The sequence below is a fragment of the Myotis myotis genome, unplaced genomic scaffold, assembly GCF_014108235.1.
Source record: "Myotis myotis isolate mMyoMyo1 unplaced genomic scaffold, mMyoMyo1.p scaffold_m19_p_6, whole genome shotgun sequence".
Lineage (NCBI taxonomy): Eukaryota > Metazoa > Chordata > Mammalia > Chiroptera > Vespertilionidae > Myotis > Myotis myotis.
Genome location: NW_023416368.1, coordinates 34,779,580 through 34,798,604, shown reverse-complemented (window position 1 = coordinate 34,798,604; position 19,025 = coordinate 34,779,580). Strand labels below are relative to the sequence as shown.

Genomic DNA, 19,025 nt, shown 5'->3' with positions numbered 1-19,025 from the left:
AATTGATCACACAAGAGCCCCAACCTCTTTCTAACATGTGGCTTCCCAGGGCACCAGGGAAGTAGAGGGGCCACACGTAGGGGGTTTCACCAGTCAGGCCGGGAGTGGTGCACACCACGCATGCCTGCTTTCCAGCGGCCGGGACTCAGTCCTGCGGCCACACACAGCCACGAAGGAGGCTGGACTCTGCAGTCTACCTGTGTGCCTCGAGGGAAGAAGAAATGAAGTTGTGAGCAGCTGTCCAGTTTTTGCCAGTCCGTCCTTTTATTCACCACATGTTTATTTCAGTCTTCCTCATATACATGAACCATTGTACCCTCTCTCCAGGGGACACATGCCAGGTCACATGTAGCCTCTACCTCCAGACCCAGTACCAGGAGGTCTCCCGGCGATGTGGGGTTCTCCTTCAGGTCCTGGTGAGTTTCATGTCACCTGGTGATCTCTGAACTCAGACAAGCCCCGGCCCCCCCTTCCCCAGCACATGACCATTGGTGAAGTAAGTGCAGGATGGAGCCAAGCAGGGATTTCTTTTCAGAAGGAAACAAGAGGACATTCAGAGCAGCAAGGACTGCATGCTGCCGGGCAGGCACGGTGAGGTCCCTCTGCCCACCCAGTGTCTGTCTGTCTGTCTATCTATCTATCTATCTATCTATCTATCTATCTATCTATCTATCTATCATCTCTCTCTCTCTCTCTATGTCATGTCAGTATTTGCATCCAAAGGGTATTGCTACAAAATTCTCAAAACTGACTTATTTCCCAAGGGAGTTCCTCTCTATTCCTAATTAGTATTTAAAATAAAAGAATGAATAGTTTTTGAATTTTATTAAGTGCTTTTTCTGTATCTACTGAGGGGATCATAGATTTTTCTTCTTTAATGTGTGAATGTGGTGAAATGCGCGAATGGATTAGAATCTACCTGTGCTTGTGTTACTGGGATATGCTCTCCTTGGTCACGAGGTATTACCTTCTAGGATCTGATTTGCTAGAGGGTTTTTTTTTTCTTCAGAATTTTTCTTTTGTTCATAAGTGAGACTGGCCCACAATTTTCACTTCTTTCATGGTTCTCATCTGGCATTTGTTTTAAGAATTTACTAGTGTCATAAAATGAATTGAGGAGCTTTCTCTTCTATTTTCCGAACAATTTTGTATAAGACAGAACTGCCTCTTAAACTGTCTGAGTCTGGTGTTCTGGGTTTTGTTTTTGTGAGGAGATTAACTATTGATTTGCTTTCTTTTATAGGCTTATTCAGGTTTTCCATTTCTTCATGAGTTCATTTTGGCAAACCATTTTTCTAGGAAATGGTTCTTTTCATTTAAGTTTTCATATGGATTACCCAAAGTTGTTCATTGTAATTTGTTATGTTTAACAAAATCTCTGCTAAATCTGTGATAACTGTGTCTTCTCTTTCATTCCTAACATTGTTTATTCTCTCTTCCTGATCAGTGTTGCTGTGGGTTTGCATATTATTAGTTTCTGCAAAGAACCAGTTTTAGGTTTTATTAATCCTTTTTATCATTTGTTTTATATTTTAAAAATTTCTGCTCTTACCCTACTTTTGCTTTCTATTTTCTTTGGTTTGACTCTGTTCTTTTTGGAATTTGAGTTAAATGTTCAGATCTCTGATGCTACCTTTTAATTCTTTTTTAAGGTAGGCATTTTGTCTAATGTACAGATTTCCCTCTCTCTCTTGTTGCACGTGTACCATACAAGTACTGGTATGTCTCTCTATCTCTATCTCTATCTCTATCTCTATCTCTATCTCTATCTCTATCATATTATATTATAGATATATTTCTAATAACTTAATTTGAAATATCTTCTAATTTACATTATGATTTCTTTTTTGACTTATGAATTATTTACAATTACACATTGAAACCTCCAAATATATAGAGAGTCTTTGGTTATATTTTTGTTATTGATTTCTGTATTATTGCATTGTGGTCAGAGAACATGTTTTATGATGTTGATTCTGTGGTGTTGAAAATTTTTTTGTGGCATTGTACCTAGTACATAGTTAGTTTTTATTAGAGTTTCATGTGAAGTGAAAATATGTGTGTTCTCTGTTGCGGGGTTTCATACATTTATGGACTAAGCTTATTTATTGTGTGGTTCAATCTTCAATATCCTTATCAGTTTTTATTTGCTCAAGACAGTTATTAAAAGAGCTATTTTAAAATCTCCTGACATGAGGGCAGGTTTTTCAGTTCCTGCTTGTAACACTATCAAATTTATTTTACACATTTTGTGGCTATGTTTTTAGAATTTGTTTCATCTGTCTGGGGAATGGCCACTGTTACCACATACTAACTCTCTTTCTCCCTTGTGTTTGCCTTAAAGTCTATTGTCAGGTATCGATATGACCAGAAGAGTTTAAAAAGATACTTTTGTATTTGGGCTGTATTTCCAGTCCATTGTTGAATGCTTTTTTTAAATGTATTTTTTATGGAGATATAATTCACATACCATAAAATCCACCCTGTTGCAGCGTATAGCTAAGGGATCGATGGTCTATTCACACAGGTGTGCAACCATCACCACTCTCCATTTCCAGACCATTGTTATCTTCCCCAAAAGAAACACTGTGCCCATTAGCTATTACTCTCCATTTCCTCTCCCCTAGCACCTGGCAGCTCTACTTTCTGTCTCTATGGCTTTGCTTATTCTGGACATTTCTTATATGTGAAATCACACACTATATGATTGTATGACCTGGCTGCTTTCACTCAGCACAGTGTTTTCAAGGTTCAGCCAGGCCGTGGTACATGTTGGTACTTCATTCCTTTTAATGGCCGACTGACATTCCATTCTGTGGTCTATCATAAATGTCTGCCCACTAGACGGATGGACACTGGATTTTCCAACCCGTTATTTTCATCTGTATGTATGCTCGTGTCTTCCAAGTTTCTCTTACAAACAATAGAGCAACATCACATTTCTAAAATTTACTCTAGCAATCTGTCTTGTAACTGGTAAGTTTCTTCCATGGTGATTACTGTCACTGGGATTTATTTCTAGTGTCTTATTTTGTTATTTCTATTTATCGTGCTATTTGTTTGCTACCTGTTTTTCTCTTTTGCCTTCTATTGGGCTGATGTAGTGGTTTATTATATTTTGAGTGTTTTAATTCCCTTTCACTCCCTTTATTGGTTTGGAAAGCTTTCATCCAATTGCAAAGACAAAAAATCTTTTCTTCCTCCTGAACAACAAAAGGGCTTTAGAATACTTCTCTTGGATGACTCCTCTCCATCTTAAGTGTAACCCACTTTTAAATTCCACTTCAATTTTGTCTCTACTCTTAATAATTCTTACTGTTTCACTATTTAGATGTTTATACTTAAAAAATCAATCTCTTGAATTCCCTTCCTTTCTTCTCGGCTTAATTCCAGTCTCCTGGAAGTACATACTTCAGTAGCTTTTCTGGTTGTAAGTCTAGGTTACTGTTACTTTCTCTAAGCTGTGTGCAGCCATTATCCCATATTTTCTGTGTTTTCCTAGTGCTGTTGAGGAGTCTGTCAGTTTGATTGCTGCTTCTTTGTAGGGAGAGTGTATTTTCGCTTTGGCAATCTGCTTGCACTGCCTGTGTGAGTTTATTTTAATTTTTCCTGCTCAGCACTCATTCCCTGTCTGTTGATTCATGTAGTTCATCACCTCTCAGCCATTATTGCTGAATATTGCCTTTGTCCAAACTCATGGTTCTTTCCTTGGACCTCCTAACAGATGTGTGTTGTTTTCACTTTGTTGACTATGTTTTTTAACTCTCTGCTTTATGTTTGCCATCTCTTTATCTCTTTGTGTTACATGCGGAACAGTGGAGATATAAAATGGAGATAACAGCACCCCCCTGCTTGTTGGGGTGCTTATCACAGGGCCTGGCACATAGCAGGTTACGTCCCTATGAGAAAGGGGGAAACAACATTTTGTTTATGTCCTTGTGATAATTAATTTTATGTGTCCACTTGGCTAGGCTAGATCCGTGGTCAAACACTATTCAAAATGTACCTATGAAAGTATTTTTTGTCAATGAGATTCACATTTAAGTCAATAGACTGTGAGTGAAGTAGCTCACCCTCCACAGTGGGGGTGGGCCTCATCTGATCACTGGAAGGCCTTCAGAGAGAAAGATGGCTCCTCCAAGAAGGGGAGACTCAGCCAGCAAACTGCCTTTGGGCTTGAACTGCAACTCTTTCTGGTTCTCCAGCTGCCAACCTAGCCTATTCTACATTTACATGAGCCAGTTTCTTAAAATCAATTTCTCCCTCCCTCTTCCCATCTCTCTCCCCCCTCTATCTACACACACACACACACACACACACACACACACACACACACCCCTCTGTACCTATACCTATTGGTTCTGTTTCTCTGGAGAACCTGTACTAAGAGTCATGGTGCAGTGGACTTGAAGCTCACCAAGGGCAGGGTCTGTCTCCTTTGTCCAACCCTCTATCCCCTGCACCTACCACAGTTCTGGCACACAGTAGGTGTTCCACGTTAGTAGCCTGGTGGTTACCAAACACTTTATACCTTCCTCATGGTAGCTGGAATGTTGGCTCCAGCGAGAATCAAGAGTGACTAGAGCAGTGATGGTGAACCTTTTGGGCTCGGCGTGTCAGCGTTTTGAAAAACCCTAACTTAATCCTGGTGCCGTGCCACATACAGAATTTTTTTGATATTTGCAACCATAGTAAAACAAAGACTTATATTTTTGATATTTATTTTATATATTTAAATGCCATTTAACAAAGAAAAATCAACCAAAAAAAAAATGAGTTCGTGTGTCACCTCTGACATGCATGTCATAGGTTCGCCATCGCTGGACTAGAGTCAAGAACAGCTTAGAGTCTGGGGACTTTAAATTTAAAGGGGCTGCCAAGGCAGGTGATGAGAAGTTTTGAACCAGATGTGGGTTGATGCTAAAACTTCAACATGGAGAAAAAAGACTTCTGGGTTCAGGTGCCTGCCTTTGTCCAGAAGCTCTTTGGACCAGGCCGGAGTAGGGGCCGTCTCACTTTGACCATCACGCACCTGTAAAGGCGATGGAGAAGAACCCCAAGGTCCTTCCGAATCAGTTCTCATCTAACAACCTCCAACAGACGGGCCCCAGAAAGAGTTAACCTTTCTCAAGTTTTATTGTAAAATCCTCAAAAAAGAGCATTTACAATGACAATCCTTGATGATAACTTGTGAATCATCTTTATATCAAGTGGTACTGCAAATACACGGCGTGTTCAATACTGTGTAATACGTCAAAGTAAACGCAACTTATTTCAAATGCCACATACAGTTACAGTGTTGGTACAAATTTCTACTAAAGTTGATGTATTAAAAATAATTTATATATATTTTATAAATAAGGAAAAATTCACATGTATAGTAATTACAGGAGGCCTTTTGAGAAATACAGTGATTACAGAAAATATATTTTGGAGTCTACACAACAGCTCAAAATAATGCAATCTGCCTTGACTTAAGAGATCTGAAAGTTTTCTGAGGTGGGATGGATGAGACTCTACGGGACAAGTGGTGTGTGTGTGACTTCGTATTTTGAGGGGCATTCAGCTACGCTACAGCAGGAAGCAGTGTGTGTGACCACTCCAGCAAAACTCCATGCCCAGTTCTGCTTCTGGGTCATCGCACAGGTCTTCAGGAAGCATGGGCGGAGGGGGAAGACAGGGTGCGAAGGGGCCAGGCCAGGAAGGGGCAGAGGCTGGGCAGTGGGGTGTGGGCCGTGGGGGCTCCATGAAAGGGTGTGCTTGGCTCTGGCGTGGTGACTGGCAGACCTGTTGTTCCTCACCTCTCTGAAGCAGCTGTAGGAGCAGGGGACCAGCAGCTCTTACATCTAAGGTAGATGTCATACTGGGCAGTGGATGAAGGTTTAGATTTAGGGAACTTTCTCACGTGAGAGCTCTTGGGCCCCGTACCCAGCCAATCCTGGTGGCCCTTCCTTAGAAATGAAGCTCTGATCTTGAAGAGTCCCCCAAAAGGCAGCGTTCTCCGATCCTGCCATGATAACATGTGGACATGAGGACAGCACGTGTCACCTGGCGTGGGGTAGGGGCGAGTCAACGGTTATTGCTTTGTGGAGTGCAGGCTAAGCCCTCTAGAGCCTTCTAGGTCATGACCCACATTCTCTGGGGCCCCAGGGGGAAGGGATGGTTTGACATTAGTTAAGATGAGCTTGAAAAGAGGGGTGTGTGAATTGTGGCTTAGTCAAAAACCCCCACAAAAACATGCTCAGTATTCTGGCGCTGGTTAAAGAAGCCTTGTTGTGAATTTTGGAGACCAATTCCCACTCTCCCTGTATTTTCCATAATTTCACACACCGTGTACAGTTACATTCCCACTCGCTGCTCACAGCTCCAAAGGATGTGTGAGACCATGCTTGCTGGGCTCCTGCTGACTGCCAGATGCTGGTGCCGGAAGACTGCAGGCCCAGGCACGTGGCTGGTCATCTGCTGGCGACCACAGCAGGAAGTGGGTTGTATTCCGACAGGTATTTGGGGTCTTGCAGTCACACCTTGAGGAGGCATTTCCCCCTTAAAATGTTAAAGCATCTCTGTCCTGTGATCTCTGTGATTCTGCAGAGAAACCAAGGCAGCTTGTGACTTTCTAGAAAAACTGCTTAGCCTCCGTGCCAGCCTGGGAGGAGAGAGACAATAGCATCTGGCCCTGTGAGTGACGGCTTACTTCTACCCCAAAGCAAGGGGCTGGTGTGGCGGTGAGGTCAGTGGCCTTTTGAATGGAAGGAGCAGGAGGCTCAAGGCGTAGGGAGGAAGCAGGAAAAGCAGAGAATGAAGTTGGAATGGAGGGAGGTGTCGCGTAGGCCCTCTCAGGGATGAGGCTGGCGCTGATGTCACGGTCTCTATTCCCGTCGACAGTTTCTGTCTGATAGTAGCTGACTTTCCTGATGTTCTGAGTTCTCTCTAGTCTTGCTCACCTGACTCCAAAGGGCTGCAAGCAAGTGTTTTGGGGGCGGGATTCTGGGCAGCAAGGGGCTGTGTGCCATGGGTTCTGACTGCACTTGGAGTGGGATCTGCGTCCTGGGTCGGGGAGGATGGCAAAGGACTTCATGTCAGCACTGTTGTCATCCACATCACCTGTCTGGCCTCCGGGCATGGGGGCAGCACCTGGCGGTGCTGGGTGCAGGGAGGAAAGTGTGAGGTAGATTGGCGGGTGTGTAGGAGGGAGGTGGCGTGATCAGCTCTCCTGCAGGCCTGCTTCTGAAGAGGAGGATCAGAGAGAGTGAGCTATGGGGTTTGGTGATGAGGATGGTTCAGAGTCCACGGTATCTGAATAAAACACATTCTGAGAAATCACTCCATTACTTTTTAAGCCCCTTGTAGAAAAATATATCCAGAATGAATCTGTTTCACATCTCAGTTCTGAAATTGCCTTTAGTTCACAGGGTATTGGTCAACAGAAAACAAGAAGTTGTGGCTGCACAAAGCTGACCCCAGGCTGCTTTCCCACACGAAGTCCCCATCGTTACCATTCTCGAGCGTAGCAGGTGGGCCTCTGCTGTATTTGGGGTGAAAGCTGTCCTCCAGGGCACCTACCTGGAGCCGGGAGGGGGGAATGGCAGGGACTGAGCTTCTGTGTCTGGCGATGCTATCTTTCGGTCAAAGTGCTTGGAGCTTGCTAGTAGTGGTTGGCCCCAGCCAAGTGTTTACAGGTCTCTTCTGGCTACTTCCGGGGACTTGGGCTAATAGGACCTGTGAACGACTTGGAGACCTAAAAGCCTGGGCCAGCCCCAGGCCGGACTGGCTGGGTCGGGGTTGCTGGGGCCGGCATTTGCAGTCAGGCGTGGTCCACGCCCAGGCCTCCTTGTGCAGAAAGTGCACACAATCGGCTAGAAACAGGCTCCCGCTTCCTACCACCAGTTTGCGGATAGCTGGGTGGGCTTTGGGACCTGGGACCTCCACGTCGGCTCACTAGGGCAGGAGAGTGAGAGCCTCCAATTCAAAGCCTTAATGTCACCACAGGTGTTAGTTATTTGTGTTTGTTCTGAAAAAAACACTCTATGTTGGGTTTCGGTGAAATTTTATTTCAAAATCCAGGAATGTTGGGGTAGTGAGTTCACTATATAAGTGGCCTTTCTGGTGATTCTTTTGGTAAAATGAATACTCCTTGAATGTGAACGGTTAGTAGTTAGTCGATCTTTTGTGTTCATCAGAAGGAGTGCTGGCTGGGTTTGCCTCCAGGCTCGCCTGTTGTGATGACTTCTGACCCCAGCTGGTTTCAAACTGTGTTCCAGGAGCCAGCCTTTTCCCTGCCTCCCACCCACGCAGCTCTGCTGGAAAACATCTACCTGCGAGCCTTGGTGAATTTGCAGATTTCGGTTTTCAGGCCAGTGATTTCTCTCTCCAGTTCAGCTGTGTCCGGCGCGTGGGCAGCGAGACGGGAGCTGCCCAGTGAGGACCGCGAGAGGAGGGACCGCGGGAAAGGAGCAGATGCTGCGGGTCGCCCCCAGTTTAAAAGGCCAGTTGGGATCAGTTTCGTCTTCTTCTTAGGAATCCTGCAACCCAGAGGGGCCGGCGTTTGAGCACGGCTGTCGGCCGGCTCCCTCAGGTGGGCTCAGGGGCTTTTTGCTGCCAGGCGCTGCCACAATTTAGATTTTTCCGAAGGGTGAAGTTCATGAAAGCTGGAGAATTTCCGTGATTAGAGTGGGAGTTTGGAAGTAAATGTGTCAAGAGATTGAGGCAAGAATAAAAGGAAAGGGTGAGATCCATCCATCCCAGTTATTGTGAAACTGAATATGATGCTTTCCCTCAACCTATAGCTACATATTGTACCTTTAAATAAAAATCTAAAATGTGATGTACATGTCTAGACACACTCCTGAGAATTGTAGGAAACAGGTGTTTGGTGGACCAAGATACAAGAGACGCACAAGACGAAGGCTGATCTCAGGAAACGGGGGTGGGCGGGACACAGGTGGGCTAGGCAGTCGGCGGGAGGGGAAGAGGGCTGTGTATTGAGTGAGGCAGGGTCTTGCCTTCCTTCCCCGAAAAGGGCCGTTCCTCAGCAGCTCAGGGAAACCATGGCCATGTTGGCAGGTGAAGGGGCTACGCTAGCTAAGGTGTCTGCGATGGGACCACCTCTCCCAACCCAGGTGGTTAGAAAGGCGACCATTCAAGCCAGTGAGTGTGCCAGCATATTTTGGCTGCTGGTGTGGGAAGGAAAGCGGTGTTCTGATACCCAGGGGAGCCTCCTTCTTGCTGAGATTCTTCAGCACAGGCTGTCTTCCCACAGCTGTTGGGTTGTACTTCTGAGAGCCCACCATAGCCTGGGACACGGGGGAATAGGTCAGTAGAATAATAACCAGCCTGCATCCTTCCGATTCTGAGATTTGGAGTGTGTGCTACTGGGGAGACGGGGCTGTGTAAGAAATACTGGGGCCCTCCCTGTACTGACTGTGCTGCGATGATGCAGGGAAGAGGGGCACCAGAGCTGAGCGTAGGGCCACAGGCAGAGAGGAAATTGGTTTTTACAAGGGACCCTGCCTGGACACCACTGTGCCCTCGGGGTTTCAGCAGTGAGTCCAGAGGCTGCTATCCTGCCGGCTGCCCACACCTTGCCAGGCAAGCCCAGTCTGCCTTGAATCTGGGCCTGGCTAATAAAATGTCCTCCTTCCAGCAGCCCTCGCCGATTTGGCTCAGTGGATAGAGCGTCGGTTCACAGACTGAAGGGTCCCAGGTTCGATTCCGGTCAAGGGCATGTACCTCGGTGGCAGGCTTGATCCTTGGCCCTGGTTGGGGCGTGTGCAGGAGGTAACCAATCAATGTTTCTCTCTCTCTTTCTCTCCCCTTCCCTTCCACTCTCTCTAAAAATCAATAGGAAAATATCCTCCAGTGAGGAATAACTAACTGAACAATGCCCCCCTTCCATGGTGAAAAGCAGGCACACAGGGTTTGTCCTAGTGTCGTGGGGTCCCAGCCCAGAATGCAGCCTTTGCCAGTGTGGTGGCCGATCTGCACTTGGGGGTGTCAGTGCTGTAGAGGCCATTACTCCTTGAGGACCACTGTTCTTTCCGGCTGGGGGATGTGGGGTGGTGACTCTCAGAGACTCGGCCCAAGGCGGGGACGAACAGAGCTGGACCTCGGAGAGCGCCCTTCTGCTCACTAGCATTTGAGATTATAAAAAATTATTTTTTAATCAAAATTTCCAAAATAAAGTGAGTGATTTCCCCACCTCCCCAAGCGGCAATAAGTCTTACTGGCTCTCTCTCAGGCGCACCACAAGTCAAATGGGAAGAAAAGCAGGAAGCAGCTGCGAAGGAGGAAAAGTTGCAGAGCCAGGGCAGGTGTGGCTCTCCGGCGGAGGGAGGCCCCGCTCCCGGCGGCCGGGTCCAGGCCTGGTCTCAGGCCCCTGCGCAGGGTGCAGTCTGGCTGGGTCTGGCGGTGAAGGAGAATGACTATGTGAAGGCAACCGACGGAGATGCCCGCCTGGAAAGCAGGAGCGCTGGTTCCGCGCGTCCCCAGTCACCTGGCGTGGAGCCGGGCACGGAGATGCCTCCTTTACACGGCAGCGTGGGTTCTCGCCGTAGCCCAAGGCGTACTCACACTTCCCGACGAGAACACCCCGCCGGGTGCGCAGCGCAAACCTTAGACGAGGAAACTTGCAAGGAGACCAGTGTCGAACCACGAAGCGAATACAGGTTTTTGCGTTTGTCTGTAAAAATGTACAGGGCGCCAGCTCGGGGCTGTGGTGTCAGGACGAGGTGGGGCCCGGGGGCCCGGGCTCTGCGCTGGCCGCCTTCATACCTCGCCCACCCACACCACCGTGGTCCCCCGCTTTACGCCCGACACCTCGCACCGCAGCGTGTTTCGTCGCCCGTTGATGAGAAACAGTGACTCCCGGGCTGGCGTGAGGAGGTACTGTCCGAACAGCCCGCTGTCCCTCACGATCCTGCGGGGCCCTGCCCAGGGCCCGGCTGGCCCCGAGGGCGGCTCCTTGAAGTTCTTGAGCACGCCCGCCCGGCCCGTGGCCAGCTCCAGGAACAGCAGGTCCGGCTCTGCCTCCAGCGTGGCGTAGACGTAGTACTGGTTGCTGTGGGCGAAGGAGCGCTGGAACGCCACGTCGGAGATGCCCTGGCCGATCTTCAGGTCGTAGAGGGTCCGGATCTCCCCCCGCAGCGTGACCTCCTGCACGTGCAGCTGGGGGCTGGCGGCAGCAGCGCTGACCACGAAGCGGCCGTCGGGGGACGTGTGTGGGGTGCCGGTCACCTCACCGTTGGGGCCGACCACGGCGTCCGTGACACTGTCGATGAGCAGCTGTGGAGCGGCCGTGGCGCTGTCCCGCCGGCACTGCACGAAGAAGTAGCCGCCCAGGTGGGTGTGGGCCATGGCCTGCGGCAGGCAGCCGTGCCGCTGCAGCCCGATGGTCTTGAGGAGCATCAGCGTTTCCAGGTCCACCTTGTGAACTGCGGGCTCAGACTTGTTGAAGATGAAGCCGAACCTGGGAGGGGAGAACTGAGGTCAGAGGTCAGAGGCCTTTCGGGGCCGGGGATCTGTCATTCCTCTCTCAGGATGGCAGCCTTTCTCTGTCCCTCTATCACAAGCCTTCAGGGACCTGACGGCCCCTGGGGGAAGGTCTGCCATTCTGCAGGGGACGGCTTCCTAAGTGACTCATCTGCGATCTCCAGCAGGAAGAGCGTGACCAAGGTTCCGGGTCAGACGCTGTCGTGCATGCACTCATGGTTAGAAATGGCACAGGACGGTAAAGGTGCCTGCCACTGCGTCTCCCTGAGGCCTCGTGCCAGCTGGGAAGGGGCGGCCTCTGCCTGCAGGGAAAGGACAGCGTGCGTCCCCGCTGGGTTCTGGGCTAACTGGTGAGTCGGGATTGGAGGACGCAGATTCAGCGAAGCCCAGGTTTCCTAAGAGTGTTCCCTCTCCCGGGAACAGGAAGGGCAGCCCTTCTCCGGCCACGTATATGATGCTGGTGGGCAGGGGGCTGAGAGGCGTTTTTCACCTTTGGAGTCAGAGGCCTGATGCTGCTGGGGGCCCTCGCTTTCCCCTCTGAGCCTCCGGGTATCTAAAGAGGGTCGGTCCTTGGAGGGCTTAGGGGAGGATCAAATCTAAGAGGAAGCTTTGGTGGAAGAGCTCAGTGGGTGGTAGCAGCTCATATCTGGACTCCCCGAAATGCCTCGATAGTAAAAGGCGTGGCTCCAGGCAGGCCTCCCCTTTGCTCTGGAGGCGTTCTGACACCCATCACCCCGCAGGAAAGAGGAAAATCGCTTCACGACTTCCTCTCGAATAGGAATAGCGGCGCCTCAGAGTGGGGACAGGCCCACTTCAGAGCATCTATGAAGCATCCTTAAAGAGCCAGAGCATGGACAGAGCAGGAGGAAAACCCGCTCTTCTAAGGAACTTTAAACAGGGCTGCTGAGTCCTTGCGTTTGCACGACTCCCAGCTGAATTCAGCTGCTCTGAGGGGGCGCCCCCATTTAGAACCATATTAGAGGCTCTTCCCCAGGCACTCTCTGCAGTGCGGGGTGTGTGAGGTTGGGGGGTGGGGGGAGGAGGAGGCAGAAAGTGGTGATTTTCCTCCTTGGGCCAGCATACATGGGTGAGTTGTATTTTTACACGTCTAGCATCAGCTTGCAACAATGAGTCTTTCCTTCCTGGAGAAAGGTGGTGTCAGGTCGAAGGCAGGCATAAACAGTGCCATGTGACAACTGGGTCTCCATGACTTTATCAAGGGCAGGCTTAGTCCTGGCAGTGGTGACTTCACAGCAAGTGTCAGGGGCGCTCTGAAATGAGTAGGGGGAGTGGCCAGGCGGGGAGGAGGTTTGCCTTGGAGGCCAGGGCTGTTATGATAAGGCTCTTCTTTAGGATGGTGGCAACCAGGCACCTAGGGGGCCTTGTTTCCTGGTAGGCCCCCTGCACGGCTGCCCTGGGGGCTCTGAGAGGAACCATGGGCTGTGGTTAGCAGAGAATGAGGCGGGATGGGGCACTCAAAGGACACCTGGCTTTGCACTTAGTCTAACTGCCAATTCCTGGCTGTGTGACCTTGGCCAGCGTCCTAACTCTCTGAACCTCAGTTTTCTCATCTGTAAAATAGGTTCGAGACCACTTCTACTAGCTTTGTGTGTCTAGCAAGGAGAGGTGCTACATTAACCACTGCTGTTTCTCCTTCTCCCTGTTGCCCTCACCTTGAGGATGTGACTCCTTGACCTCACTAGGCCACCAAGGACATTAAGAGCTGGGTACCTTCCTGAACTTTAACAATTAGAGACTAGGAATGGGTCCATTTCTCTGTTCCTTCTTTTTTAAAAAAATATATTTTATTGATTTTTTACAGAGAGGAGGGGAGAGGGATAGAGAGTTAGAAACATCAATGAGACAGAAACATCGATCAGCTGCCTCCTGTACACTCTGTGCCCGCAACCAAGGTACATGCCCTTGACCAGAATCGAACCTGGGACCCCTCAGTCCGCAGGCCCACGCTCTATCCACTGAGCCAAACCAGTTAGGGCTCTCTGTTCCTTCTTGATGAGGTTCGAAGCCGGCCCAAGGGCAGTGGGGGAGACAGAGACAGGAGCAGGCCCCACCCTGGGCGAAGGTGTCCCCCTCGGGGCCTCGCCGGCGGGTCTCACCTGATGTGGTTGATGATGAGGTTTGTTGGGGGAATGAAGAAGTCGTCCACTCCCGCAAAGGGTGTGCGGATGAGGTGCTGGCCCTGGCCGGTGCTGGCTTCCGTGATCACCTATGACAGAGAGCAGGAGTCCTTGTGAGGGCCCGGCCTAGTGGGGGGCTGGAAACCTGGGGACCTCTGCATGCTCCCCAGCAGACAGGCTGCTAGAGAGAGATGGACAAGCCACAGTCTTGGGAAGGGGCGGGAGCAGAGTGGAATGGCGCAGGCAGGACAGGAAGTGGTGGGACAGGAGTGAGTTGTTCCCTCCCACTCTGCCTGGCATGACCTGCTGCACGCTGTCAGCTGTGGTGACTGCAGCGCGGGGCCTGAGCTGGACTTGTGCTGGGGCTTTGGAGGGAGGCCCCCGGACCGAAACATCACTCTGCTCAGATACAGCTTCCCCACCAGCAGGGAAGCCCACCTTCTCAACACCTAGGCCGCCCTGGGAAAAAGGAGAGCGCTTTAAGTGACGAGAATGTGAAACTGTGGAACTGATGACTGGTTATTTATTTTCCGTTGATGCCAGGTGTCTGGGCTGGTTTGCTGGGAATCTGTCGCATACTGCTCACCGAGGCGGGACCTGGCAGAGGTGCCCTTCAGGGGTGCTGGTCGTGCCACCAAGAGGCCTTGTGATTGAAACGACAGGGAGAGGTTCAGGTTCACAAAGGGACTCGCTGTGAGAAGTAAGGAGTCAGGCCTTGTGTTTGGTACAAATTGGTGAAGACTGAGCATGGCTGCCTCTGTTTCCCTGGAGGTTACACTTCTCCCCGTGGGGGTGACCTGAGCCACTCCCCGGCGTGTGTCCCTGCTGTCTGCTCAGGGACGGGCACGTTGGCAGTGCGAACAGTCAAGTGATGTCCGAGGCTAGAGAGGAGGAGAGTGGTCTGCAGGTCCTGCCAGAGCTCCCTGTGGGCAGGCCGGGCATCGACCTGCCCATTAGCCACTGAGGCCTCGGGCCTGGCAGGCCAGAGACACCGAGCCAGGCAGCCTGTGTCCTCTGCCTTTTCACGTGCTCATCAGCCTCCAAGTCCAGGGCCATTGCCCTGAAAGGCGGCTGATCTGCCGCCAGGCGAGGAGCTTGGCTTGAGGGCCCCACAAGAACAAGCCCAGAGATTGTGAGCAGCACAGGAGGCAGAGGCCAGACCCGGAACAGGGAGGTGAGGTACTCCCGACCTGCACCTGGTGGCTGAGTGTGCAGAACGAAGGATCCAGATCTCGGCAGCCCCAGGCCGACGAGCCGGGTGGGGCTTGGTGACTCCCATGGCTTTCAACCCTGGATGCTGTTTGCTTTTTCGAATGAAGTTGTCTTCTAGCTCTTATTTTTATGGTGAAACAAACAGCACCTGGTGCCTCCTCAGGCAGGTTTGAGGGTTGACTCTTTTCTGAACCATGCTTCCCAGGGGTCGGCAGGCAGAATGCCGGATTAGAACGACGAGAGCTGTCATTTCAACCTTGGGCAGCTCTAAAGCTCTACGGTTGCATTAGGTCATTTTCCTGTGATTAAAAAAAGGCCAAACGACACTTCATGGCAAGTCCGTGAGGAAAAGCTCTGGGCATGAAGGAAGTCTCAGCATTAGGAAACGGGATCTTGGAGAGTCGAGGGGAAAATGCCAGAAAAATCCACGAAGCTATGCAATCCTTGCTTGATAGCAGGCCTGTCGTTTTAGCTTATATTAGAGATGGAAGATTACAGGCTGTCAGCGGCCCGTGCCATTCACGCTGCACCACTCTGACACCCTATGTTCAGAGGTTACTTCACCAAAGCACAGTGCAGCGGGCCATTGAGCTGCTGTGGGCATGCCCGCGCCATTGCTCCAACCAGCCTGAGTTCCTTGGCTTGTGTACCAGCACGTGGCTGGGTGCATCGGGGACTCCAACGTAATTGTTGAACCCCTCACATTTGCTGGCTCTGAGAGCTTGGGACAGGAGGCATGTGCATGTAGCTGGATAGCAGAGGTCATTTGCTGGTCAGCGTGGGGTAAGGAAGACTGAGCATCTCCTTCAGAGGGTGGACAAGTCAGCTGAAAAGTGACATTTGGGGAAGGGGAGGGGACAAGGTATCCTGTGGAACAGGCTGAGAGGCAGCTGAAAACTGGGCCTGGGAGTGAGCGGGTAAGCGAGTGCGGGGCAGGAGTCAGGAAGATGCCAAAGGTTCCAGCACTGGCTGCTGGGGAAGGGCCTCCTTTAGAGAAGCATCTTCCTGTAGTCGCAGCAAAGTTTGTGTAGCCAATTCCTTAGTGTTGGGTATTTAGAAACATTGGGATATTATTATTTTTAAATTTATCTTTATTGGTGAAAGCATTGCAGATGTCTGCTTTGTCGTCCCCCCCCCTGCCCCCATAATCCCCTCCTCCTCGAAGCCACCCTCCTAAGCCTTTGCCACACTATTGGCTGTGTCCATGGGCTAAGCATCTATGCATATAAGTTCCCCCGTTAATCGCTCCCCCTTACCTCCCCCGCCTTTGAAATTCATCAGTCTATAATACAATGTAGTAACACATAGCTAAATCTTTGTCCATATCCATGATCACGGCCTTCGGATAAGTTCTGAGAAGTCAAGTTACTGGATCAAAAAGCACTGTTTTGAAGCTTTTGGTTCATATTTCCAAATTGCTCATCGCAAAGGCTGTGTCGTTGATCTTTCTGGAAGTGCTCATTTCCCTAACCCCGGCCGACAGCAATAAAGGTAGGCTTATTCAATCTATTTCATTTTCTTGTCATAGTGCACATTTCCTAGACTTGCCAATTATGGTGATGGAGGACATCATGGCTTAATTATTGAAATTAATTAAAATGCTTTTAGTGCTTTGTCATTTAGGCAAAATTTGCTCTTTGTTTCTGGGAAATAGTCTTCATTATATTTAAGGAGATGCCTTCTAGTCTTATTTTTAGGTATTTTATTAAGACTGCTGCATTTAATTAAATGCCTTTCAGCATTTATTGGAAATATCATAGTTTTTTTTTCTGTTTTAATTTGTTTGTGTTATATAAAACGTTGACTGATTTCCTGGGAGCAAACCATCATTGCATCTGGGAACTTAATTTGTTTCCTACTTCAGCAATTACATGCATTGCTGGACTATACATCTAATACCATGATTAGAATTTTGCTTTTGTATTTGTGAGATTAAAAATAGGATAAAAATATAAACTAATCAGTTTTTACAATTATACTGGTTATTTAAAACAAATAAAGGAGCTGTACATTTCGCCCCATGATCTGAGATAGTTAAAATAATACTAAAATTGTATTTTGAAGATTTGAGAAAACTCAGCTATACATTTTTCTATGATAGAACTTTAATTGTTTAGAAACCTCCCTGGCAGATATTTGTTCTAGTTTAAGTTTTCCTTTTCTTAGGTCAGTTTGTTTTTTCTCCTACATTTTGTAAATGAATAATCATTCATTTCTTCTAGGTTTTAAAATTTGCTGCCCCAGAACTGCAATGTAGTATTATTTTACAATTATTTTCATTCTCCTGTATCTATAATCATAGCCCTCTTTCATTCTTCATTTTGCCTTTTTCCTTTATCAGGTGTGAGAAGGATTTTTTTTTCCTGTTTTTATTTGTGTTGTATGTCTGTTTCTCTATTTGTTCTTTAATTATTTTGTTTCTATTAATTTCTATTCTTATCAGTTATTTTGTCCTTTTCCTAATATCTTAACACAAATACTTGCTTTGCAGGCTTTTAAGACACACATATTCCTGTGGACACTTTCTCTGCCTCCCATAGGTTTTGATGTGAAACGGTCTCATTTTCAGACAGTTTATAACTTCCCTTTTAATTTCCTCTTTGATCCAGTAATGATCTAGGAGTGTTTCCTTATTAGGTCACATTTTATTTAGGTCACATATTAATTCTAATTATCAGATAATGTATTCTATAACATCTATAAAATTTGTAAATGTTTTCTTCATGATTACTGATACACTTATTTATATGTGAACATGTGAAAAAACTATTTGCCAGACGAAAGGTTTCCTATATATTAATTAAACCAAGTTCCTTATTCATATTATTCAATTTTCCCATGTCATCTATTTGTCTCCTTGGTATAATAAGTGTATTTTATATAAAATTCTCCTTGTGTTTTCAAATGCTCTTATTTAGCTGTCATGCTGTTGGATATCTACGGGCTGTTTGTCGTCACGCCTCTCCTTATGCTGGTGAGTGAGTACCTTTAACCTTACGTCCCACCTTGTCTGGTACTAATATTGCCACTTGTACGTATCTCTTAGCTCCCCTATCATCACTATTTCTAGGCCTTTAAATTTATCATTTTGTTTTGTGTGTTTCTTGTAAACACATTAGAGTTAGTTTTCTTTCTTTCCTTCTTTTTCTAAAGCCCAACCTGATCACCTCTGCTTTGAACAGAATTCAGTTCTCAGCTATTAATTTCAAACATTCTCTATATCCTCTTTTCTCCCAACAAGATGACACTTTTGAGTATTCTTATTCCCTTCTTTTCGCTCCACGCTCCACTCTGTACTCTCATTTTTACTAAAATAATTTATCCTTAGAAATCCTGGTATCAGGATTTCTCTTTCAGTGTGTCTCTGCTAATTCTAACACCCTTACTTAGCACTGATTATACATTTCTAGATAGATTCTCATCCACCTTACATTTAGTTTTAATCTTTACCCAAAGATATGTTTTGATTGATTTTGAGAGAGAGAAAAACATTGATCTGTTGCCTCCTGCATGTGCCTCAACCGGGGATCAAACCCGCAACCTAGGCATGTGCCCTGACTGAACCTGCAACCTTTTGGTGTGTGGGATAATGCTCCAACCAGCTGAGCCACCCAGTTATGGATCCATCTTCCTTTTAGTTTTACACTGTCCTCTCCTTTGTCCGGAGGTAAATGATATCTTGGCCCCCAGGATTCTTGGACATCAGCCCTTATATCTAACTAATGTGACTCCACGGTCTTCCAGCTCCTGTTGCAGGTGAGAAGTTCAAGGCCCATCGGATTGTTGTTTCTTCTACAGGTAACTTGTTCCTTCTGCCTTGTAAGATTTCCCCTCTACTCTTTTACTAACAAAGGCAGAGATGTGTCATTTCTCATAAGTCTAGCCAGGAAGTTGTAGATCCTCTTGGAAATTTTATTCCAAATGTATTTATGTTGGACTCCATCCAAACAGTTTCCTTTTCTCTTTCTGAACATCCATGTTCGGAGATATTGAGTCTCAGTCTCCTCATATATTTGGGTCTCGGTAGAAACCATGCATTTCCTAATTTATCTACCGCAGTCGACAATTAGAAAGGCATTTTGTTCATTTTTAGTTCCAGAGGAATCTTTGGTGGTGGTCCCTCCCATAGAGTTTCCTTGGGTGCTTTCTTAGAGCTGCCAGAGGGCCCAATAATAAGACCATTTCTCT

General features: G+C 47.9%; 1 protein-coding gene across 1 annotated transcript in view; it reads right to left on the bottom strand.

Moving 5' to 3' along the window:
- Window positions 1-9,804: 9,804 nt before the first annotated feature.
- The window catches only part of FSTL4 (follistatin like 4), a 327,280-nt gene continuing 318,059 nt past the window's right edge, over window positions 9,805-19,025 (bottom strand). The window contains exons 15-16 of the mRNA XM_036314191.1: window positions 13,605-13,714; window positions 9,805-11,464 (exon numbers count right to left, since the gene is read on the bottom strand). Of these exons, the coding sequence (XP_036170084.1) occupies window positions 10,765-11,464; window positions 13,605-13,714 (810 nt within the window). The 3' untranslated portion in view covers window positions 9,805-10,764. The remainder of the gene's footprint in view (window positions 11,465-13,604; window positions 13,715-19,025) is intronic.